Source organism: Clytia hemisphaerica, unplaced genomic scaffold (genome assembly GCF_902728285.1).
Source record: "Clytia hemisphaerica strain Z4C2 unplaced genomic scaffold, Clytia hemisphaerica genome assembly, whole genome shotgun sequence".
Taxonomy (NCBI): Eukaryota; Metazoa; Cnidaria; class Hydrozoa; order Leptothecata; family Clytiidae; genus Clytia; species Clytia hemisphaerica.
In genome coordinates, this window is record NW_027103537.1 from 66,689 (window position 1) to 91,348 (window position 24,660).

General features: G+C 37.3%; 1 protein-coding gene across 2 annotated transcripts in view; it reads left to right on the forward strand.

Annotated features, from left to right (window-relative positions):
* LOC136799965 (leucine-rich repeat serine/threonine-protein kinase 1-like) overlaps nt 1-20,127 on the forward strand; it is a 43,586-nt gene extending 23,459 nt beyond the window's left edge. Inside the window, exons 14-31 of one of the 2 annotated variants that reach the window (XM_067056584.1) lie at nt 90-193; nt 620-742; nt 3,492-3,762; nt 4,002-4,128; nt 4,578-4,672; nt 4,970-5,402; nt 6,319-6,545; nt 6,937-7,065; nt 7,706-8,334; nt 8,508-8,758; nt 9,320-9,515; nt 9,961-10,215; nt 10,826-10,963; nt 11,864-11,999; nt 12,425-12,627; nt 16,504-17,350; nt 19,344-19,385; nt 19,714-20,127. In XM_067056584.1, coding sequence (XP_066912685.1) covers nt 90-193; nt 620-742; nt 3,492-3,762; nt 4,002-4,128; nt 4,578-4,672; nt 4,970-5,402; nt 6,319-6,545; nt 6,937-7,065; nt 7,706-8,334; nt 8,508-8,758; nt 9,320-9,515; nt 9,961-10,215; nt 10,826-10,963; nt 11,864-11,999; nt 12,425-12,627; nt 16,504-17,350; nt 19,344-19,385; nt 19,714-20,030 — 4,523 coding nt within the window. In that variant the 3' untranslated portion in view covers nt 20,031-20,127. The remainder of the gene's footprint in view (nt 1-89; nt 194-619; nt 743-3,491; nt 3,763-4,001; nt 4,129-4,577; nt 4,673-4,969; nt 5,403-6,318; nt 6,546-6,936; nt 7,066-7,705; nt 8,335-8,507; nt 8,759-9,319; nt 9,516-9,960; nt 10,216-10,825; nt 10,964-11,863; nt 12,000-12,424; nt 12,628-16,503; nt 17,351-19,343; nt 19,386-19,713) is intronic. The other variant, XM_067056585.1, reaches the window with a different exon arrangement.
* Nucleotides 20,128-24,660: the final 4,533 nt, after the last annotated feature.

A 24,660-nucleotide genomic window follows, 5' to 3' on the forward strand; every position in this document is an offset into this window, starting at 1 on the left:
TACTATAGAAGAATTTTATCAGTCAAACCTCAATCCATCTTTCGAGCTCGATTAAACCTTATGTAATACAAATTATTTGTCATTTTTAGGTTTGGACAAAGGGAACAAGAGCACGGTGGGAGTGGATGTATCGGACTGGATATATGGAAAAAAATTACAAATCAAATTCAGTACTTGGGATTTCGCTGGACAGGTTTGTATAAACCCAAAGAATCTAACTCTGACTCTTTACTGTTATATTGCTTGCAAGAAAGCCAGATTATCGAGCTATCGGGTTCTTTCACAGCGGTCACATAATCTTGTTTTGTCATGTTTTTGTGCTCGATCAATTTGCTTTTTGTTGTGAGCAAAGTTTCGTTCGGGAATGAATAATCGAGTCTTGATTACTCAAAATGAGAGCTTATAAGTGGCGTTTATGTAATACCACTTTTAAGTACACGGATTGTTAAGACTGTCTATTCATGTTTAATGCTAAAATATATAGATAGATAGCTTGATTACACCTACACCACTTCTCAAAACGTTAAAAAGTGACACCCCTGTGACACAATTATAAACCTTCTGCTGAAAAAAGTTTGTTTTCTCAACTCATTTTCTCAAAACTTTCCACCACTTTCAGACGGAGTACTACGCAACACATCAGTGTTTCCTTTCCAAGAGAGCTTTATATTTGGTAATGTGGAGATTGACGGATGGTTTGGATGGGATCGATTCAATGCAACAATGGCTGTTGAATATTCAGGTTTGTCGCAATTTTATCTGCAAATCAAATGTTTTTTAATCCCTCAATAGTAATATACTAGCCGTCACCCGGCGTCGCACCCGCCGAGGAGTAGATAAGCTGAACGCATCAGAAGCCCTTTGGATAGTAAGTAAAGGGAATATTATGGACTGATTTATTCCCAAAGAACGAAAAATTGCCACTTGAGACCGATCAAAACTGGAAAAATCGCAAATGTCATGTTTTGTGACGTCAATCAATATCATTGCTTAAATCCTGCTCAAACTCCAGATATTGGATTTTCAGGTTTGGATGACGTCATCGGAACCAAAATGCCTCAGTTTGAATACATTTATTTCAGAAAATCTCTATATACCCCAGGATATACCCACTCTTACCCCTGCCAAATTGTTCTCTATTAAATTCCCGATCCAATGAGGGGTCAACCATCTCGTAACTCCTTTTCAATCTCGAGATATCGTCTTGTTAAGTTTCTTAGCTATCTTCCGTAAAAGCCCGGGCTATAAAATATACGGTCTATCACGTTGCTATGTGAACGGATTTAAAGAAAAATGGCGGATTCCCAATGTAAACAAAAACACAAGGAACCAAAATGTGTCACAGATTAGAAAAAGTTTTTTTTCCTATTTTCCTTCCCGATTAACCATTTTACTTTTATATAGACATATAATGATTAACAACTGAATACTTTAAAAGCAAGAAGCTAAGCTCGAAGGCCAAAACCATTTACTACACAGACAACATGAATTTATTGAGGACAAAAAACTGGTACCGCATAAAATGAAAATATCAGCCGCTCAATACTATAAAGGAACCCAAAGAAATGGAAGATAGGATAATGTCAATATTTTTATAATGAGGTTTAGTGTTAATTAAAGAGGTGCTAGTGATAAATTTAATGTATATAAATCTGAATGAAATTAGAATGATTCATTTTATCATGATGGTGTCAATAACTATAACCTTTTCCTATTTACAACATAATAAAAATTATGGAAAATAAAGTGTTCTTATAAAATAAAGAGTCGGTCGGTCTAAAAATTGAGTCCGTCAGTCGGTCTAAAAAGTGAGTCGGTCCATTGGTCTAAAAAGTGAGTGGGTCGGTCGGTCTAAAACGTGAGTCGGTTGGTCGGTCGGTCTAAAACGTGAGTCGGTCGGTCGGTCTAAAAAGTGAGTCGGTCAGTTGGTCTAAAAAGTGAGTCGGTCAGTCGGTCTAAAAAGTGAGTCGGTCCATCGGTCTAAAAAGTGAGTCGGTTGGTCAGTCTAAAAAGTGAGACAGTCGCTCGGTCTAAAAAGTGAGGCGGTCGGTTGGTCTTACAAAAGTGAGTCGGTCGGTCTATCTAAAAAGTGAGTCGGTCAGTCGGTCTAAAAAAGTGAGTCGGTTGGTCGGTCTAAAAATGAGTCGGTCGGTCGGTCTAAAAAGTGAGTGGGTCGGTCGGTCTAAAACGTGAGTCGGTCAGTCGGTCTAAAAAGTGAGTCGGTCGCTCGGTCTAAAAAGTGAGACGCTTGCTCGGTCTACAAAAGTGAGGCGGTCGGTTGGTCTACAAAGTGATGCGGTCGGTCGGTATACAAAGTGAGGCGGTCAGTCGGTCTACAAAGTGAGTCGGCCGGTCGTGGAAACGAACATATTTGTGATTGCCGCCCTACAAAGACTACCAAATTACTTGGATGTATTACCATGTGCCAGCAAAAATATGCCACTCTCAATTTTCAAGAGGGCTAAAGTAAATGTTTCCATTGGTCGGTCTTTGGTCTTTGTTTATTTTGTTAAGATGGTTGGTTGCGATAAGCCCCATAATAATTTCTGAAGAGAACAACTGTACAAATCCATAACAAAATGTTCTCTATTTATAAGAAACAGGATACCATAACCATTAAACCATTCCCTATCCATGTACAAACGATGGCACCAGTGACCAGAGCAGAGAGACCAGATCAATCAATCAATATTAAGAAACCAAAGAAAGAAAAAGCAAAATAGCTGTTGAGATTCTTGCTATTCAATGTTTTATTTACTTTTACGAAAATTACCAGTAAAGTAGAATTTCGAAAACGGAGATACGCTTCCGAACCGCGCGACGTTTCCCGATCGGCAAGGAGCCGTAGGCATGTTTTCCAGTGACGTGTCTCAAATGAAACGTACTCCGCCTCGAAAAAAGAACACTGCACTGTTTTCCCGCTCGGAGCTCGATCTAAAAAGAGACTTGGAAAAAAATCCATAATGGCTTCCCCACGGCTCATAGAAAATTAGACTTTTAGTATATAGATAACCACGAATTTCTTCGAACATTGGATGGTTGCTATTTCTATTTCATTGGATTTGGAAAATATTTCCCAGGTCCAATCGAATAAAATACATGTAGCTTTTATGTAACAGAAACACCTGCCTCATATTTCTTGTTTGTGTGTTAGCTTCAAGTATCTTATTTCTTACATCTCCTGGAGTTGGGCACTAAAACTGAACTAGAGTGCAATTATTGATTTGATTCGTCTCCTGAAAGTTGCTTATAAGTACTTTTATTTATAAATAAACTATAAGAACATAAGGCTTCGATAGCCAAAATATTAAGAGCGGATTAAGAAAATTTATAGGCTTTGTGGACTCTAAAACACCCAATTTCTTAGAAAAATAGACAATACTCTAAAAATGTTGAAAATAAGAATATATTAAGAACATTTTAAGATTAAAACTCAAAAAGCATCCAATTTTTTTTATATTCTTATAAAAAACCTGTATATGACTTTTCAGGAAAGAGCACCAAACTGCAGTGTCATCATTGTCGGCACGTTTCTCGATGAAGCTGAAAACAAGCGTAAAAACTACGTAGAAGACATGCGCAAAGAAATCTACAAGCGTTTTGTATCCACCAAATGCGGTGGTAGTGTTCCTGATCTCGCCAAGAAAGGATTACCAAAAGTCGTTCAAGTCATTGAAGTCAATTCGAAAAGTCAACGATCGGTAGCACGTGTTCGCCAGCTCATTTATGACACTGTCGTTGCGTTGAAAGCCAACAAGAACAGTAAGTATTTCCAAATCCTTTGTTTTTGTAAAAGAAAGTTACAAAAAGGCAAGGAAAAAGCCTAAAAGCCTCAACAATCGTTAATAGAATTTTTGTATTATAAATGAAAGGAACTTTATTCGAACGAACACATTTGATTCCGAAGCTTTTGAAGGTGAAAATTTCGACCTAGAGATACTTTAGTAGGTGAAAAAACGCCCCTTCCTTAATTTTGAAACATTATTATGCGTTCATTATAGGTAGCACATCTTTGCTGGAGACAAAGATTCCAAAATCTTACATCGACGTTGAAAAAGCTGTCACAAAGATTATGGATGAGTTGAATAGTCGTCATGACATGCCCGTTCTCAATGAAGCAAAGTTCAGGTTAGTTTTTGTCTATTTTAAATTTTGTTTTCTTGAAAAAACCTTTTTTAGCTGAATTTCACCTTCCAAAATATCGAGAATTTATGCGGCAAAAAACAGTATAAACGGTATAAAGATTCAGATCTCTTTCACCGTGAATAACATTTCAACATGACCATCTTCAGGAGACGGACTTCATTGACCTGAGAAGGCTAAGAAGGTTCGATTTATTCTTCAGAGGAACACATTTTACACAGCTGACGCTTTGTAATCCGCTGTTTTACTATTCAATATTCTCCGTTATTTGATGATATTGAAAGTCAGACGCCGTCATCATGAAATTCTCATAACCGATGCTGTACTATTCGATACACCTCCTTATTTGATGAAATCCAATTCCCCTTGAAAATCGAATTAGAGAGCGTTAACTGTAATATGAAACTTTCAATTGAATTTTTTCACAATTCCAGGAAGAAGGTGTTGGAACATTTAACGTTGACTGGTTGTGATTTAAGAAATGGAACGGAAGAACTCGACCAAGCTGTCCAATTTCTACACGATTATGGTATAAGATAAAAAATTATCGTTTTCAAATCATTGCTGATAAAAATGTGTCTAATATTTTTTTTAGCGTGCCTCTCAATTTGGAAAGACTTCTTTCTTTGTTACTTTTGCTGTTCCAGTATAAGTTTTTCGCCATGTTTGCCATGCTTTAACTTTTACAGGGAACTAGGAACTAGGTTTGTTAAAAAAGTGTGAGTGTGCAATTTTAAGGATACCTACTTTTTCTGCTTTTTCTACTCGTTTCAATTTTGTGTGAAAAGAATAGTGTAACCAACCAATTAAAACTATTCTTGTACAGGAATCCTTCTTCATTACGATGATCCCGCATTACGTGACCTGTATTTCGTTGACCCGCAATGGTTATGCGATATGTTAGCGCACGTGGTGACTGTACGTAGCGTGAACCCGTTCATCAAAAATGGCGTCCTCAAAATCTCTGATCTCAAAAGTCAAATTTTCAAAGGAGAAAAACGTTTCCCTACTGATATGGTCATGAAGTATGTCGAACTAATGTCGAAATTTGAAGTCGCGATAAAGATTTCGGAGAAATTTCTATTGATCCCGTCCTTGTTACCAGACAAGCAGAAAGAATGTACCGTAATTGCGGAAAACGAATCTGAAGAACTACGTAAAGCAATGAACGTCAACGCTTACTTGAATGGAAGTGTTTTGAGAAGACAATACTTGATGTCATACGTTCCGAGTGGTTTCTGGGCTCGACTTTTGACAAGGTAATTTTCTCTGAACTACCTTCAATCAGTTAGAATCAAAACCAAGAGATTCAAATCATTCATGGAACATTAGGACATCATCTTTCAGATGTTTTCAATACTAAAGCTTAAATTTTGTCTACATAGTAGGGGCCAAGCCTGGGGTCCCGTGACATCTTTTATACGACCTAGCCGTTCTTAGTCCATTCCAAAGAACAATATGTTATAAGATATTTTTGAGAGGAAGGACGCGGATTAGGCCCGGGAAAACTTTTTGTGACCATAATAGTGACGCCATAGGCAAAACTGCAAGGGAAAACGAGGGGTAGGAAAATAACTAATTTTCAAAAGTCAAAATAAACGAAAATGATTGGTACCATTAGAAAGAGCATAAAATTCTGAGCATAAAAATGTATTACAACAACTCTCTGACTAAAACACACAAAGAAATACAGCCGCTTTAAGACCAACTAGCTGTCAGCTCTACTGTGATTCGACGTCAAATCTTATCTTGATCGTACTGACGTTGGTATGTTTCTGAACTTCAAGAGGCTGTATTTCTTTTTGTGTTTGAGTCAGAGAGTTGCTGTAATACATTTTTTGCTCAGAATTTCATGCTCTGTCAGATGGTACCAATCATTTTCGTTTATTTCGAATTTTGAAAATCAGTTATTTTCCTGCCCCTCGTTTTGCCTATGGCGTCACTATTATGGTCACAAAAAGTTTTCCCGGGCCTAATCCGCGTCCTTCCTCTCAAAAATATCTTATAATATACTGTTCTTTGGAATGGACTAAAAATAGCTAGGTCGTAAAAAAGATGTCACAGGACCCCAGGCTTGGCCCCTAACACTGTTGAATTTTTTAGATCATAGACTTTTTGCTACTCTCTTACTTATTCTGTTCACCAGATCGATTATAATTTCGTAATATTTTGTAGACTGATTGCAGACAACAGAATTGGAAAGATCGTTTCTCAATGTTGTGACATTCAACAAGGCAAACGTACCTCTATTGAGCAGATGAAAGCTGATCAAGAAACTCTTATGAGAGCTGCACCCCCTGAATGGGCCTGTTGGAAAACTGGTATCGAGTTATCATGTTTCGGCGCGAAAATGTTACGCGTTTGTCAACTGGGCTCTAATGAACCCTATTATGGTGGAAAAAGTAAGTAAATCTTTCAAATATAAGTAGTTTTTTCAATTATATTTTGTCTTTACCATACTCCTAATGAACGGTCCCCGCTTGGTAATTTTTCGCCCCCCCCCTCGGACTTAAGTAGGACCCCTCCACCGTTCATTAATTCTAGCTGTCAAAAGAAAAGTCCCTTACTTTGCAATAAATAGCCTGCTTCTAGTATATTTTGGGGTATTTAGAAGCACGGCAATTAGACCCCTTTATTTATCAGGCACCTGAAAGTACTCTCTTTAAATGATAAATGAAAAGCCTTATGCTTTTAGTTTTAGAATGTATGGGAAAGAACGTTACATCAATCTTCTCACTATTTTTTTCTTTAAGAGATCCCTTTTTAAGTTTATGTTTTTATTTTACTTTCCAGATTCGCTGACAAGTGTATATGTGAAGAGTCGAAATCAAGAATCAACAGCCCGCGTTGGCATAGAGATTGTGGCACCATCTTTAACATTGACCATTGAGAAGTTTAACCACCGAAAGCCGAGTGCTAATGGTATGAAATACGTTGTTTGACTTTCATTGTCTGTCTATCCTATTTAAAGATATGCTCGCGTTCGAGAGGTCTTACGTTATCGCCAGTCTAATTCATTGTTCGATCGTTTTTACCATCGTTCTTAAGGCCGGTCTCCAACAAGAATATTGTACAACCAAATTAAAACTATTTTTGCACAGGAATTCTTCTTCATTATGATGATCCCGCATTACGTGACCTGTATTTCGTCGACCCGCAATGGTTATGTGACATGTTAGCACACGTGGTGACTGCGCGCGCTGTGATCGCACTTTTTGGCTTCAATCACTTTTGCTTGGAAAAAAGGTTATGTCATAAAAATGTAGCGTGCGCTCGAAAAAAAAGTTGAACACATTTCAACTTTTTTCAACCATTTACGTCAGATCGCGCCAATAGAGTTGCTTCAGTTTTCTTTTGACCAATAGCGTGGTAGCTTTTCTCGAAAAAGTGCGATCACAGCGCGCGCAAGTGGAGACCGGCCTTTAAAGCTTGTCTCATCGAAAAGCCTATATCCGTTATATTATTTACGGGTTGGTGGCCAATAGGGTGAAAACCTATCACCGGTGAAACTATCCATTCTTTTACTGAATAACCAAGAATAATAAATGGTTTTTTATTTTAGATGCAGATGGAGAAGGCCAGAACCTTGTTGGATTTCGAGTGACTGGAACCAATTATGCTTCATCACAGACAGCTTGTAAACTTCTTGTCATCACAACCGAACACATAGATAACTTGCTTGGTGAATGGTATCCTAAGATTGACACTTTCGTTGATCTACACGGTATCAAAGCTATCCGACGCATTTCGTTCTGCGACAGATGCTTAAGTGAAGCGATCGAAATCAAAGGAAGATCGGGCTCACAGCTATCTTTGAACGAACAACATTACAGTAATGGTGAAATAACCGGCACTGAAGTTCTGGCTGAGACACACGAGGTTGGCGCCTTTGCATCGGCCTATGACGTCTTGGACGAACTTGGGGTCGAAAGTGTCACTGTCCGTTTAGAGGAAGGCGGAGAAGTGAAAAGCAAGTTTGATACTTTCAATAACGGTCAAGATGAAGTGGACTTTGGACCCTTTGATTTGGATGAGGAAGAATCTGACCTGATGACAGAGCATCGCCAGCAAGGGCAAGGAAAGCTGATCGCTTTCGAGTTGGAAGAAGCTTCGAAGTTGATACGTGACAATAAACCGTTGTTATGTCCCTTTCATGTTCAATTGGAAGCTAAGAATGTTTTTCCTGACTTGGTAAGTTACCTCATTACGATCTTCAACTCGTGGAAACAGTAAAGTACATATCCCCTGTTTTTTAGTATATTTGTAAGTACAACTCACTACCCCGTTCATTTGGCATATCTAAGAACCTAAGAGGCCACGAAACGTTATTTATTGACTTTTAAGGTTCTTTTTTTTTACTTCAGTGTTTCATGGATCTAGACAAAAGCCACATTATTGCTCACGATCAGCTCAAAGAAGGCAAGTTTCTCGGTAGAGGCTCGTATGGTGACGTTTTCATGGCAGAATTGACCCTTGACAACCATCCAAATAAGAACCAAGATCACCATAGCAACCAACCCAAAACAATACAGGTTGCTATGAAGATTCCAATGAACTCAGAGAAAGAGAAGAATCGCAAAATGATGGCTACCATGTTCTCTTATGATACATATAGGTAAATTTTCAAGCTCTATCTTTAAAGGGGATATCGGTGCGTATCTCTATTAATTTCCATTTTGCTATTGGGTAGAATGTTTTGCCACAGAAAGTACATCCATCAAAGCTTGCTCAAGAGAAACCGATGTCTAAACAAACAGCAGTCTAGGAGAACGTTATCGTTTATGATTTATGTGTTTGAATTTTTCCGAAACAAAATATTTTGAACCTATTCGTATGCAAAATTTCGAAATTCTTAAAACTCGTTTGAAACCGCAACATCAGCTTTTTTCTTACTTTCTACTCTCTTTCAGTGGGTTCGACTGACAATTCCTGCATTAATAACACGCATGCGTAATTTGTCGTTCTTTTCGACTACAAGTAGTTATTTCCCGTGATAAACAAAGAGAAATGAATCGCTAGGGGTGGTACAGTCGGGGTTGTGGACGACAAAATATGAAATTTGCCGTTCTTTGTCGTTCTTTTTTGTCGTTTTTTATGAAATTTGTCGTTCTTTTTGTCTATTTTTAGTAATGCAGGAATTGTAAGATAGAGCCTCTCTTTTGTCTTCTTTTTTCAGAAACGTCCGTCAAGAACTTTCCATCCTCGGCAACATCAACCACGTCAATATCATTCGTTTTTATGGAGTCTCTGTCTCACCTTTCGCAATGTTGCTGGAACTTGCACCAATGGGCGCCGTTGATGATCGATACAAAGAATACAGACGTGTTGGAAAAAGGATACATCCCTTCACTATACAAAAATCTCTACAACAGGTACAAAACTGTGTTGGTCCATTCGATTTCTTAAAACGTCCAAATACATTTACTTTAGGCGTACAAACTTTCGCTAGCAGAAACTTTCGCGATTTTCGCGAATTTTGGTCCATTTCGCGAAAGTAAATGTATTTAAAAATTCTAGGAATGGCCATTTCGCGAAAGTTTATGCTCGGGAAAAATTCTTTTGCAAAAGTTTATGCTCGCGAAAGTTGGTATGCCTAAAGTAGCAGCAGAGTTTGCTGGACATTACACCTTAAAATCGTATGATTTCGCCCTGGTTGTGTTATGCATGCAACCATTGAGCACTCTTGGTGAATTGATTTATACATACTTGAACATTACACCTTGCATTTAAATTCTTTCTACGACCTTCCCTAACGAATAACCTAAAGGTTTAGGTAGATTACATACAATTCTTGGTAATTTCCTCTCAAATTTTCAGATCAGTTCGGCATTAAAATATCTACACCGTCATCACATCATTTACCGTGACTTGAAAGCAGAGAACGTCCTCGTTCTGGCGTTTCCAGGACCCAACCTTGTAGACCCGATACATCATCAGGTCCTACTCAAGCTCACAGACTACGGAATCAGTCGGTCTGTCTCACTCGGTGGAATCAAAGGGTTTCTGGGAACACCAGGTTTTATGGCACCAGAAATTTTACGGTACACTGGTAAAGAAAGCTACACGGATAAGGTATGATATAATCTATGCTTTTCTATGAGAAAATTCTAACCTCAATCTTTAAGGTTTACTGAGGAGAACAACCGAACCCCTTTTCATCACTTTTTTAAGTAAAAGAACTAATCTGCCTGAATCTACCAATAAGAACAACTTATATAGGGCAAAATTTACTGATTGTTATTAAAAAACGTATAGATAATTGATATGTGAACTAGCTTTCGTCGTCTTTATTTTTAAAGAGTACACCGTATCTCCTCAAATAAACACCTCCTCAAATAAACGCCCGCTTGAATAAACGCCTGGTTGAATAAACGCCCGCTTGAATAATCGCCTTTTCAAATAGACGTCCTGGGTGTTTATTAAAGCTTTATTCGAGGTAAAACGGTATTTTTGGCTGATAATATACATGTTTTTTTTTTATAAGCAAGTGTCTGCCCCTACATCAGGCTCGCATTATGCTTAGCATTCTATTGTTCTCAAACAATAGAGCCATTGTTTAGGTACCCAAAACTGAGCCTGCATATGCTTATAAACGTTATGCTTATAAAAGAAAAAACATGTAATTCAAATTATTATGAAAGTGCCTTTAAGTGTCATTTTTATCGAACGTTTCTTTATAAAGGTTGATTGTTTCTCATTTGGTTCGCTTATTTATGAGCTTATCGCGCTCCATCACCCGTTTAGCGATGTTGCAAATGATAAAGCGCGTCTTGCACAAATATACATGCAAAATGGGAAAAGACCAAGACTCACTTCAAAGGTAATGTCGCTTTTTTCATAATAATATCTTGCCGAACAAATTTACGATAAAAGTTATGTGAAAGAGCTGAAAGAGTTTGTTAAACTCAGTGAATATATAAATTCAACATTTAAATTCATGTGAATGGTTTAATCGAGTTGATTTACTGCCTCTATAATCTTTGATGTTCTTGACTCTTTCAAACAGTTCAAACAGGTGTTAAATAATTCTTTTAACCCTTTGAGTGCCAGGGTCCTTTTTTCTAAGTTTTTTTTAAAAAATCGCTAGTTCAAACTTTAAGGGCTTATATCTCCTGATCTAGAAGGAATTAGAAGCTCGTATATAGCTCGTTGGATAGCTTAGAGTCTCTTCTTTCTTTTGGGCGCCTTCGGCGCCGCCCGATTTAGGAAGGGCGTGGTGGGCGGCGGCCAAGGGGGGGGGTAGGTTAGGGAATTAAAGCAGTCAGGCCCGCTGCGCGGACCTGACTGAACTGATGGAAGGTGCCCAGTGGTAAAACTTCAAATCAATTCACTAGAAGACAGAATAAAGTAAAACAGGGCCAAATTTGGAGGTTCTTGGATCACTCGTTGACCAAAAATAGTCAAAAAACGGTCAGAATCTCAAAAAAGTGAATTTTTGTCAATTTTTTGCATTTTTTTGACTTTTTTGCTTAAAATTTCGCTGGAAAGACTCACTTTTGAATTTTTTTTTGCTTGACCATAAAGGACAATCTAATTCCTACGAGTTCGACCAAAAATAACGATTTCTAACTCAAACTGGGCATTACAGGAGGGCTTCGCCCTCCTATATAGCCCATGTCGTATATATACGACATCGGCACTTAAAGGGTTAAATGTAATTCACATCCAACCCCACTCTGTGAATTGTACATTTCACCCAATTATTGTTATTTTACTTCAGGAAAAACGTTCTCCAGTCCTCCTCTTGTCACTTTTGTATCGATGTTGGGCTCAACACCCTGAAGACCGCCCTAGCGCTGCGGAAATCAACGCCCTTTGCTCGCTTGAAGAATTTCCAAAACTTGCTGATACAATCGGTAATGCAGATCAAAACAAAACAATTTATTTTTCTGCTCTGCTAAAAAAAGACTCAATACACGGGTTGCTAGATTATATCAATGCAGTCAAAACATGTGATTACTCGAAAAAGTTCACGTGATTCTATTCCCATGTTACTTGCTTTACAACTTACAGCTGAAAACTTTATTAGTGTCAATAAATTCGATCGAGTCAGAAATAAATTTCATGTAACAAGCAGATAAAAATTTCCGAGTAAAGGCGTGATTTGTCTTCAGACTTTAATTTTGCAACCTGTGTATTGGAGATTCGCCTTAAATTTGCTTTTTTTATGAAACAGAAATAGGATCAATCAGAAGAAATGAATGTATCTGAAACATGGAATAATTGATTAATTTATTTGTCGTTTATTCCTCTGGTAAATTAAAACTTTTCTGGTGTTTAGGATTGGCTGAGGACTTCAATTTTCAGTGCGTAACTACAACTAATCAAAGTCGTATCGATAGTGGTGTGGTGGATAGCCGCAGTGTGGTTGGTTCACACTTGTGGTTCTGTGGTTACCGTGGTTTTGGTGCTGCCGTGGCTGCACGCAAAGAAGGTTTCATAACCGTGTTTTCGTATCACGATGGGAGATACACGCACGTTAACGTAAGTTTAGTAGGGTTATACCAAAGGCCCTTTCTTATTACCTCGGAAGATATTGTTGTTGCGCGTTTAACAATTTTTATTTCGAAGGTTTAATCAGATTGTTTGAGATTTTTGGCTTGTGAAATCCTTTCACGGTCCCTGAGTTAAACCTTCAAACTTATTTGGTTTAATACACGGGTTTCGAATTAAATCTCGCGCGAGAGAAAAAATCAAGTAAATAAAAGGAGCGATAAGGGGAAATGCCTTATAAAAGGTTGATAGATTTCCTTTCTTCTCTTTTGAAAGCCAGGTGTTCATTCAAAAGATGTTTTTCTATTTTAAATTCAATAAAAGAAATATGATTAAACGATTGACTTTTTATTTTAATGTTTTTTGTTTTCATAATGACCCATAAAGTCTGTCAAAATGGAAAAATGAGCTAAAATTGCTTGATACACGGCCAATTTTCGTTCTGTTTACTTGATATTTTTCGTGCAAATTTACATGGGATCAAAGCTAAAGCTAAGCAAAAATTTAATTCGAAACCCGTGTATTGTTTTCCAAAGTTGGGATATGAAGATTTGAAAAATTTATTATTTTATTTATTTATAAAGTGTATTTTTATACGGTTCTTACGTCGAAAGTCTAAAACTTTTAACTTGAATATCTCAACTTAGGAAGATGTTTAACCCTTCAAGTGCCAATGTCGTATATATCAGACATGGGCTATGTAGGAGGGCGAAACCCTCCTGTAATGCCCAGTTTGAGTTAGAAATCATCATTTTTGGTCTAACTCGTAAGAATTGGATTGGGCTTCATGGTCGAAAAAAAGTGAGTCTTTCCAGCGAGATTTGAAGCCAAAAAGTTAAAAAAAAAGCAAAAATTTGAAAAAAAATCCACTTTTTTATAATTTTGACCGTTTTTTGACCTTTTTTGGTCAACGAGTGATCCTAGAACTTCCAAATTTGGTCTGCTTTACTTGATTCTGTCCTCTAGCGAATTGATTTGAAGTTTTACAATTGGGCACCTTTCTATCAGGCAGTATCAGGAGCGGGCCTGACTGCTTTAATTCCTCTAACCTACCCCCTCCTTTACCAGTGCCCAACCCTCCCTACCTTAATCGGGTTGTGCCGAAGAAATAGGATCCTAAAAGAAAGAGGAGACTCTAAGCTATCCAACGAACTATAAACGAGCTTCTAACTCCTTGTAGATCCGGAGATATAAGCCTTTAAAGTTTGAACTAGCGATTTTCTTTAAAAAACTTAGAAAAAAAATGACCGTGGCACTTAAAGGGTTAAACAAAAATAATCCGAGGTTACGCTTACGACTATGGGAGAAATAAACAACCTAAAGATCTCAAATCGACTGATATTCCTTTATCATCAAAATGTGGGCGCTGTGTTACTTGTTTGACCTGACTATCAATTGCTATAATTTAGTCTAGTAAGCTAGACGACTAATTTATACATAGTAGAAATAAAGCAAAAAGTAATGAATTGAACAATTTTAGTTTATACAAACTAAATCCCGTATTATTGTTATTAGTATTGGTATTATTAGTATTACACGCATTATAAACGACTCCAGTCTAGCTATATACTTAGACAAACAATGGCTGCGAGATGGTTCTTATCTACCGCAGTTTTTCCAATTTATTGAGAAGCAATGAATTAAATAAATATTTTGAAAACTTACCTTCTCCTATCATGGTAGCGACCTGCTTAGCGATGTTCAGAAATCGGTAGGTGCCATGTGTGCCGACGAAACCCGTCACAAAGGGGAAATGAGGCATATCGGAGTTTGTATGAAACACGAGGATAAGGGTGGAAAAATTGAAAGAAAAGAAGAATAGCTCTCGTAATATGTAGGCGTCCTATCAATCTAGTACATAGTTTTTCCGTTGAATTTCAATCTCCGAAAATGTAAGAAACTAAAATTTGATTGTTGACTCTCTCCAATAGGAGCATGCTTTCTTTCAAAAATAGATAGCTGTTTTTGTACTAAAATGGCTACTTTAAGGGCAGAAACTTTTGCGGGCAGAAAGTTTCGCGAGACCGAAAAGTCGCGAAATTTCGCGAATTTAAGTTTCGCGATTTTTACTTTTTGAAGAAAATTTATGGAAGAAACTTTCGCGGTTTTTTGTGAATGTTCAATTTTTGTAGCAATAACTTTCGCGGGTGGCTAGGGAAAGTGAATGAAAAATTATCTTATATCTCATTTTTTTCTTCAATCGAACGAGTGATAAATGAAAAATGAAACTGTTTGCACTTCTTCCTCTTATTCCGAATCCTATTCACTGCGATAATATCAATAATATCGACTCTTTTCAGCTTTTAAAACTTGGAAAAACTTTCGCGATTTTTAGGAAAATTTCATTTTTCGCGAAATTGACTTTCGCGAATTTCTTGTTTAATTTCTTACCTGGCAGAAACTTTCGCGAAAGTATGCCAAAATGCCAAATGAAATAACGTTATCATTAACCAGAATTTCCGCTAGTAAAACAATTCGACACCCTTAACTTTCGGTCGTTTCAGGCCATATGTTTCCTCTGCAATGAATACATGAGTCGTGAAATCAGTTCTCTGCACTAGATTCGCCATTTTCCTGCTTTATTTACTTATTTTTCCTGCTTAAAGAATCTTTTACATACCTTTTTTGATAACATTGTCTTCATAACCACCCCTTAATCCAATAAAACACTCCATTCACTTCATATTAGAATAGCCCACATTTGTGTTGTGATTAAAATCTTAGCAACCTTATCTTACCTTATTGACCGAGTTTTTTTGCAACATCTTTTTAAAGTCAAAACCTTGACTATTAGCTTCGAACCTTGGCTAAATATCTGTATCTTTTGGTCTAAGAAAAATCTGATTACAAACTACATCTCCTAATCTTGGCTAGTGAGCAAAATAAAAAAACCAACTTGCGCTGGAAGTTCGATTCGAAATGCTAAGCGAGATAAGCAGATTAATTAGAACTAATTAGTGGTATTAAATTCGCTAAATCGACCGATATTTATTTTCTCAAGATAAAAAAATTTTGATAATGAAATGGCATTCTATCGATGAGAACTATAGCTTTTATTAATTAGTTCAACGGAAGAACTTTTCTCAGAATTATGAATCAGCTCTTTCATATGGGGCGTCAAATTACCAAATTCTATAACCAACTTTTCTTTTCGTCACCAATTTTTTTTTTCTTCGACACTAACTTTTTTTTCTTCGACAATAAGTTTTTTTCTAGGCTCTACATCCTCAGTTTCTTTCTAGGCTCTACATCCTCAGTTTCTTAGCTCAGGGGACCAATGCTTTAAATTAAATTGCAGAAGGATTCGAATTATCAAGATTCCAATCAGGGAGGGTTGAAAGTAAATGATCCCTTTTTTTCAAATTTGTTAAGTCCAACCATTGAGCTTCAAGCAAAAGGCTAGCGGCCTCTCTTTAACCTTTCCCAAGCAAGAAAAAGTGAAGCCTTAAAATTGCGCCACATTTCAGATGACAAATTGAATCTACATGGTACTTTCTTTGTTTTCGCGCTTTACATTTTCGAATTAAGGGAGTAAATGTTACTTCCAATCCAGCAACCACTTGGGATGCGCATATTGCGTAGGAAATATTTAGCCTCAAATCCTGCACAGGTGATTCGACTCTAGCCTTCAGCTCTACCTCATTGGGTTAAACCATGAATTAATGAGAATGTCTCTGAAAATTGACCTATTAAATTTCCAAGTCCGTTAAGATCTTTTGTCAAACTTGAAATGGCAGAAAAAAATTCTTTGCCGAGATAGGACTGAAATTACCACTCGGCATCACGAGGCAATTAACAACAGAAACTAATTTGTAGGTTACATGATATTCAAAGAACTCAGACTGTTTTTCTTCATTCATTTTTCAGAATATCAAGATTCGTGAGCGTGTTGTACAAATCTGTTCGGTTGGTAGTTTCGTATGGATTGGCACTGAAGCGGGACACATCCAAGTGTTTTGTGCGCTCACTTATAAACCGGTTGCTTTCGGTTTTTTCAACCTTCGAGTCATACTCAAGATTCTTCATTCTCCTGTTTGTGGTACTGTTTTTGTTTCACTCTCAGATGGCAGTCTACATGCTTTCGATGATAACATTTCCAAATATAACAATACAATCCCTCAGAACGATGCAGTGGAAATTTTTCATAAAGCAGACCGGACTACTGTCATACGGAAACTGGAAGAAAAACAACATTTCACAAGCCAATTGAAAATTCATTGTATGGCTGGCGTAACAAGTTTTGCTTTGCGCCGTTATAGCCAAGAAGTTGTCAAATTTGCAGATGGTGGTGGAGACATCGCTGTTACAAAGCGAGACAATAGCTCGCCAAGGCAGGGGAAGTCAAGGAGTCCTTCACCAGAAGCTCGGGAACCTACGCTTGAGCTTTGGTGTGGTCAAGATAAAGGACGGATTTCAATTCTGGAAATGAAGACACTCCGTGAAATGCGAACTTTGCCGGTAACCGGGGAAAATCAAAATAATGACTTTAATGAGGTCTATAATGTCATTTTAATCGAGACATCTCGTACTTATGATTCAGCCATCAATAATAATCAGGGCGGTAGCTTGAAGACACCCTCTTCCGCCCAACCAATGGAATCTGCTCATGTGTGGGTGGTGGCGTACCCGGGAACTAAAATATCTCGTTGGAATGTCGACAAAAGAGTTTTGGAAGAATCGATGGATGTCAGCCAACATTCTCCTTGGCATGACTGTAAGTTTACCTTTCTCTTTTTTTGTCAACGTTAAATCCGATCATTTTCCCAGTCACCATATTCCCCTTGTTTTGTTATCACTGAAGGAATGATTCTAAAATCTTAGCATGGATTTATCATAGAGCTCTGGATAAACATCAAATAAAACGGTGAAGAGCGAACTATTGTCTTTCCATTGTTTTAGAAAACAATTGATGTTCTAGCTTTGTCCGCAAAGGACAACTGTCATGGCGGCTCGAAGGTCCCTGATTTTGAAAAATGATTAATAATCCCATTTCTAAAAAGTCCTGTAACTTCTTGTTTTTGTATATTTACCGGATGCAACTTTGAAAATGAAAGCAAGAAAGCTTAACGAATACATTTATGAAATTAAATGTGAAAAAAACTTCATCAAACAAGAAAAATTGAGTAAAAAGCCTAGAATGACGCTGAAAATAAGATTGGCAATATCTTTCCAATTTTTTCCTGGGAAGAGCTAGGATTGACATATGTTAGACTGGAGTATCTTGGCTTCATAGTGATATGGAAATCTTTTGGAGGCACGCGGTGGCACGGTGGTTTTGGCGAGGTGGAAGTTTGAAATTTTCTGGTGTCAACATTCAATTTCTTATACATAGCATGTTTGTCGCATCTTTCTCACAGCTTGAAACGTCATAACGACATATCATTAGCAATCAATTTGATGCATTTGACTCTCTTGAGAGATCTTTAAGTCTCATTTGGGAATTATATAGCTGTTCTCAACTTCAGTTGAGCTACAATCTGACAATGTCTGTCTGTGTGTGTGTGTGCGTGTGCGTGTCTGTCTGTCTGTCACAAAAACTTTAGGGCAGCCTGGAGACTTCAAAAATGCTTGGATTTGGCTGAAATTTGACACACTTGTTCCTTGGGTGAATATCTGGGGGTGTTTTTTTCATTTTTTAAAAATTTTGAATTTTGGGGCCTGGGGACGAGTTTTTCGCCAAAACGAGGCTAAAACTTTGGGGCAGCCTGGAGACTTCAAAAATGGTCGGATTTGGCTGAAAGTTGGCACACTTGTTCCTTGGGTGAATATCTGGGGATGTTTTTTTCATTTTTTGAAAATTTTGATTTTTTGGGCCTGGGGACGAGTTTTTTACCAAAACGAGGCCAAAACTTTGGGGCAGCCTGGAGACTTCAAAAATTGTTCGATTTGGCTGAAATTTTGCACACTTGTTCCTTGGGTGAATATCTGTTTTTTTTTTCATTTTTCAAAAATTTTGATTTTTTGGGCCTGGGGACGAGTTTTTCTCCAAAACGAGGCTAAAACTTTGGGGCAGCCTGGAGACTTCAAAAATTATTCGATTTGGCTGAAATTTTGCACACTTGTTCCTTGGGTGATTATCTGAGGACGTGTTTCTTTTATTTTTCAAAAATTTTGATTTTTGGGGCCCGGGGACGAGATTTCGCCAAAACGAGGCTAAAACTTTAGGGCAGCCTGGAGACTTCAAAAATTGTTCGATTTGGCTGAAATTTTGCACACTTGTTCCTTGGGTGAATATCTGGGGTTCTACAATTGGGCCTATGAATAGTTTGAAGGCACTGAAGTTGAGCGCAGTGCGTTGCGCACGTTCGACTATGTTTTAATGAAAAATGCAATAAAAGAATTTACGAAAAATTATTAGTGAATGGAGGAGGGTGAACAATAATGTCATTACTGCGGACAAGGCTAGAACATGAGAAATCGATGAAAAACCAGCTCGTTGTGTATCCAGAGTTCTATGATAAATCCATGATCTTAGGGATTAAATGGTGAATGATTCAAAATTATCCAAAGCTGTCCGATAATTAGACAAGAAAATTTCACGAAAGACCCATTCCTTCCTTGGCAATAAAAACGAAGGGAAATATGTTGTTTCACTGATTCTGTAGTTAAGGTCTTTCGGCTGTTGTAGGATTTGTATCAGAGTACAATTTATATACGCGAAGAAGGACAGAGATGAATTAAAATATATATATTTCTTTCATTTTCAGTGAATTCTGCTAAACCCTCAAAGAAGTCAAAGTCGATGAGGGGTAAATTTTTTATTTCAGATCTAACGAGTCCCCTTCCCGAGTGGTTCGCATGATGACATGATCATGCTTTCAAAAAGCTTCCTGGGCAAAATTATTTCAACCTTGGCAATCTCGGAAACCATAGCAGTTCAAACAAAGAGCCTTCTTTTTTGAAGTGAAATTTTAATTTGAGCACTTCTTCTAAAGTTAAAGACATGTATTAGAAACAATCTCTTTACTGTCAGCCTCTTCCCCTTTCTTTGGATGATTTCAATTTTTTTCCAGGCTAATTTATGACCTTACTGATTGACGCTTTGAAATAAACTTTCCACTAACGTATTTTCTTCAGCTCCGGATGCACAAATCGTATCTTTGGTCGTGGTAGAAAAGCAATTATACGTTGGCACCACGGCTGGTTGTCTACTCGTATGTGACGCAATGGGGCACATGGTCCCCCGTCTATCCGTACGCTGTTACGACGAATTTGTTGATGCTATTATTCCTTTACGTATGATCACCAGTCGTAATCCGGACGAATCTCGTAAACGTCTTGTGTTGACGTGCGGACGTAAATGTCTTGACGCCGGTATACGGATCATTGACCGGAAGAAAAGTATTGTGGGTAAAGAAAACACTTTTCTGGTTTGGGCGCATTTGAAGACGTGATTGTAAAGTCAAATTTAAATTCAATTTTTATGGCATATGACTGATTTGGAATTTCCAGCTTTTTTAATGATTATGCTTATCTATTATATGCTTAGTATATGTAATCACATGACAAGGAGTGCAATTTGGAAATAGTTGCACCAGTTAATTTCTGTTTTCAATTTTTAAATTCGAGACAAAAAATCACGAGTGTGATTACGAGCTAATCGCACAATGATTTTCAGAACTTTTTTTCTGCCTCATGAAAACAATGAAAGGGAATTACACTGAAAGCTTTATTTTTCTCCCCGGGGGGGGGGGGTACTAGGATTGATGGGTGTCGGGTATGTGCGTGCCAGACCTCTGGACCCTTACCCTTAGAGAGACTGAATTTTGGTGAAAAGGTGACCCTTAGAGAGACTCAGTGTAGAAAAACCCAACCCCTAGAGAGACTTTTTCACAAAAAATTTCTATAATGGGCCAAAGAAATTCGATTTTTAAAAGAATTTCTCCAATTTTCGAAAAATTTCTCTAATTTTTGAAAAATTTTCTCACTTTTTTTAAAAATGTTCTCACTTTTTTGACTTTTCACTTTTCTTTGACCCGAGTTTGTGAAAAAACCGACCCTTAGAGAGACTGATTTTGACTTTTGTTGTTTTGGTAACCCTTAGAGAGACTTTGGGAGGGTGAAAAACCCTACCCTTAAGGCACGCACATACCCAGCACCCATTTTTGCCTAAGTACCCCCCCCCCCCCGGGTTTTTCTCTCATCTCTGTATGTTTTTCTTTTTGCTATTTTTATTGTGTTTTTTTCTCACAAAATAACATTTGAATTAAATCAACACGTTCGATGAAAGAACGATGTGAAACATTCAATTTTGAAGAAATTGGTGCTTCTTCGAGAGTGCGATTAACGATTAATTGCTCTCTAAAGGATGCAATTGACGATTTATTGCTATCTTTGAAGGTGCGCCAAATAAAAAAAAAACAACCCATGCTCTTATATGAGATCTCATTTAGGAAATTTTATTATAGAAATTTAATGGAATCTGCAAAATTGAAATGGAATGCCAAGCAGCATAGGTATTTTATAGTTCAAAATGTCATTTTGATTGACAAGATTTTTTACAAGTTTTTAAGGTTGAAGCCAATTAATGATAGGAGAAAATATTTTAATTTGGGAGGGTGGGACCTATTTTTAATTTTTCTACAATATTGACTCTTTTAAAGATTTTTTTTCTGCAGTTTTGTTTGATTTTTTTTGTTACTTTGTGAATAGAACTTATTTTTTCTTATATTTTTATTTTGATTGATTTTAATTTTTGTTTTTAGATTCAATACAGTATTTGCCCTACCACTCCAGGGTCTGCCCACTCTTAAGATGGGATAATTTTTCATTCCAGATGTAAATCGATTTTAACAAGCTTTGATTTAACCACTTTAAAAAGTACCGGAGAATTTTTCAAACTTCAAACACTCTGCATAACGCGTTGCGCGGTCCCAACTGAATCGGAGATGGTAGTATTAATTCGTGTATTTCAAGATTTAGTTTTTAGCTTTAATTTCTTAAATTTTTTTAATGATAACTTTATTTTTTAAAGAATTAGACTATGATAAATATAATATATAATTTAAGAAATTTGAGAATTAAAAAACGACTTTGCTTTTCTATTTGATAAATATCCATACTTTTCAGTACCTTATATTCCGGGGGCAACTTCAAGTGAGAATGACGTTTTATGAAGCAGAATTTTGAAATATCTGATTGATGACGTCAAGGCATGCGCCGTTAGGACTTAGGGTAATTTTTTCGCCAAAATTTACTCAAATTATAGGTAAATTACTCTTGAAATAAGAACGAACGCGGACTTACGAAACTCAAATATGGAGGGTGGAAAAAAATCTTAGATGAGATGTGTTGTTGTTTTTTCGTCAACATGAAAAATATGAGCAAAATCTGACTGGTTCAAAATGTTTAGATGAAACAAAACATAGAGAAAGATACAAATGGAGAGAGAAAAGTTTCTTGATATTTTATGATAAATTGACGATAAACCAGTTAGCAAACTTTTACTCGAACAATGTGGGATCCCGTGTGGGATATATTTTTCTCGTTCATGAAGAAAAATATGAACTCAAAAAAATTATATCCCATATTGTACTCGGTACAGTGTGATAGCTATTACTTATTTCAGGAAAAGCGTTCACCAATCTTCCTCTTGTCACTTTTGTATCGATACGATGCCCGGGGGGCAATGGGTTTGCGGACTGACAGTAGTGCAGGCCAAAAATTGGCTTTTAAAATTGCACCCTTACAGTGCAGCAAAAATCAGTGAAAATCATACCCTTAGAGTGCATTTTCCCCCAAATTTTCGATCCCTTTCGTGCAAAAAATGGTCAAAATTCTAGCATTTTTGGTCAAAATATCTAGGTTTTTCATGAATTCTCTGAAATTTCTACCCTTAAAGTGCATCTCTAGTTTTTCCGACCCTTACACAGTGCATTTTAAGCATTTTAGAAAAGGTACCCTTAGGACCTGCACATACCCGTCAGTCCTTTTGCCCAGCTGTCCCCCCCCCCCAGTTCAATCTCTAACCTTTCTCAAGCAAGAAAAAGTGAAGCCTTAAAAAAAGCGCCACATTTTTGACGACAGATTGAATCTAGCAATTCCTTTGTTTACAATTGATATTTTTTTCGAAACTTTGTGGTAAATTTTAGTTTCAATCTGTCATTTGTGTAAAAACCAGGCGAGCCGCTCAAGGACGCGCAACTTTGGTAGGATTTGTTGGCTTCAAATCCTACCAAGGAGATAGATTGACTTCTAGCCCTTCGGGCTTATACTTCATTGGGCGCAACACCCTGAAGACCGCCCTGCTGCCAAAATCAACGCCCTTTGCTTGCTTGAAGAATTTCCAAAACACTTTCCTTTTCTGTTCTGTTAAAAAAAGACTCCATCGGTGATTCGCCTTAAAAATTGTTTTTTTATGAAACAGAAATACGACCAATCAGAAGAAATGAAGTTTTTTGTCGCTTATTCCTCTGGTAAATGACTACTTTTCTGGTGTTTAGGCAAGGCGGGGGAGTGGTGTGGTGGATAGCCGCAGTGTGGCTGGTTCACACCAACATTTCTTTTTAACGCAAGAAAGAACAAAGAATCTTATAAAACGTCCACTTTAAAACTAGCAATCTCAAAAAATACAAATATGAAATTATGATCAATTTTTCTAAAATTTGGCGCGGATTTGATTTGGCGGGTGGGAAGGCTCTAAAGATTATGTGGTATTTTACTAAAAGATGCATATTATTCATATAGAAATTCTATCGTAGAAGAATTTGTTAAATTTAGTGGGGATTTGTGAATGACTGATTTTTTTCAATTAATATAAACAATAATGATAATAATGATATATTTCCGGCATTTCCAAAATTTACATTTGGCTCTTTACCTGAAAATTCTGTACATGAGGCCCCCCCAGCGGACCCTAAATTCACGCATTCACGCAAAAAATTTTCGCAATTCACGCATTCACGCAAGTTTTTCTCGAAATTCACGCAAACCCGATTTTTTGGGAAATCGGGGAAATTTTCGGAAAAATCGGGGCAATTGTCAAACATTTCTACAAATTTGGGTGAAAAGCCAGTTTGCAGAGTCTGAATTATCAGAGAAGTCGTTTGTTTTTGTTAAGTAGTCGAGAGTGGGGCAGACGTTAGACATTACAATCCACTATATATAAATGGTAGAATGCCCTCGTATACGAGGCCCCCCAGTGGAACCAAAATGGCAAGGCTGCTACACTCGAGATATTTTTCGACCGGATCTGGTCATGCACTTGAGAAAAACTTAACTCAGTAGTGATTTTTTCCTTTACACACCTGATTATATGCACATTAGCTTAAAGCGCTACGTAAGTTTTTAACTTTAAATCATATGCCATCACGCAAAATATTTGATTCTTCTAACATGTCACTGTCGTTTAGAAAAGGTGAAACTTCTCCAGTTAAGGTATCGCGATAGTAAGTGAAAAGATATGCGCCGCAGGCGAATTTTTGTACAAAAAATATCTTAATCATTATAAAAAATAGGTCAAACAAACTCCAGGGTGACACCATGATGCTTAGCTAAGGGGTAAGGAGGTGCAACCATCATGGTTTTCGCAGAGAGGAAATTTTTTGCATTTCTGTCACCTCGCGTTTGGCTAAAAATGCTATCTTTAACACCGTTGAAAAAGAATGTAGTCTAAATTCGTTAAGAGGCGAGGTACGATCGCTTGATAGTTTGCAAAATGAAGTAAAAGGACGAACATTTGTTGCGAGCGAAGCGAGCAAACAAAAATTTTAATTAGGGCTCGCGTCTTGATTTCCTAACGTGGAGGGGCCGTAAACATAGTGACTAAGGGAGGCGCAACCATGGTTTGCACCGACAGTGGAAAATTTCTATTTTCACACTCTGATGTGCTTAAATACGACTCCATTTCAGACTGATTTTGCCAAGAAATGAGGTTCTCAAAAGTCTGCATCATGGGTATTAAATATTTCTTTGAATTAAAAATTTGTGGTGAGGCCTGACTAAACTATACTTGCACTCGACTTTTGGCGAGTGCTGCACTCAAAATCTCGAACAAACGTACCACGTTCTGCAAACTGTGTGAAA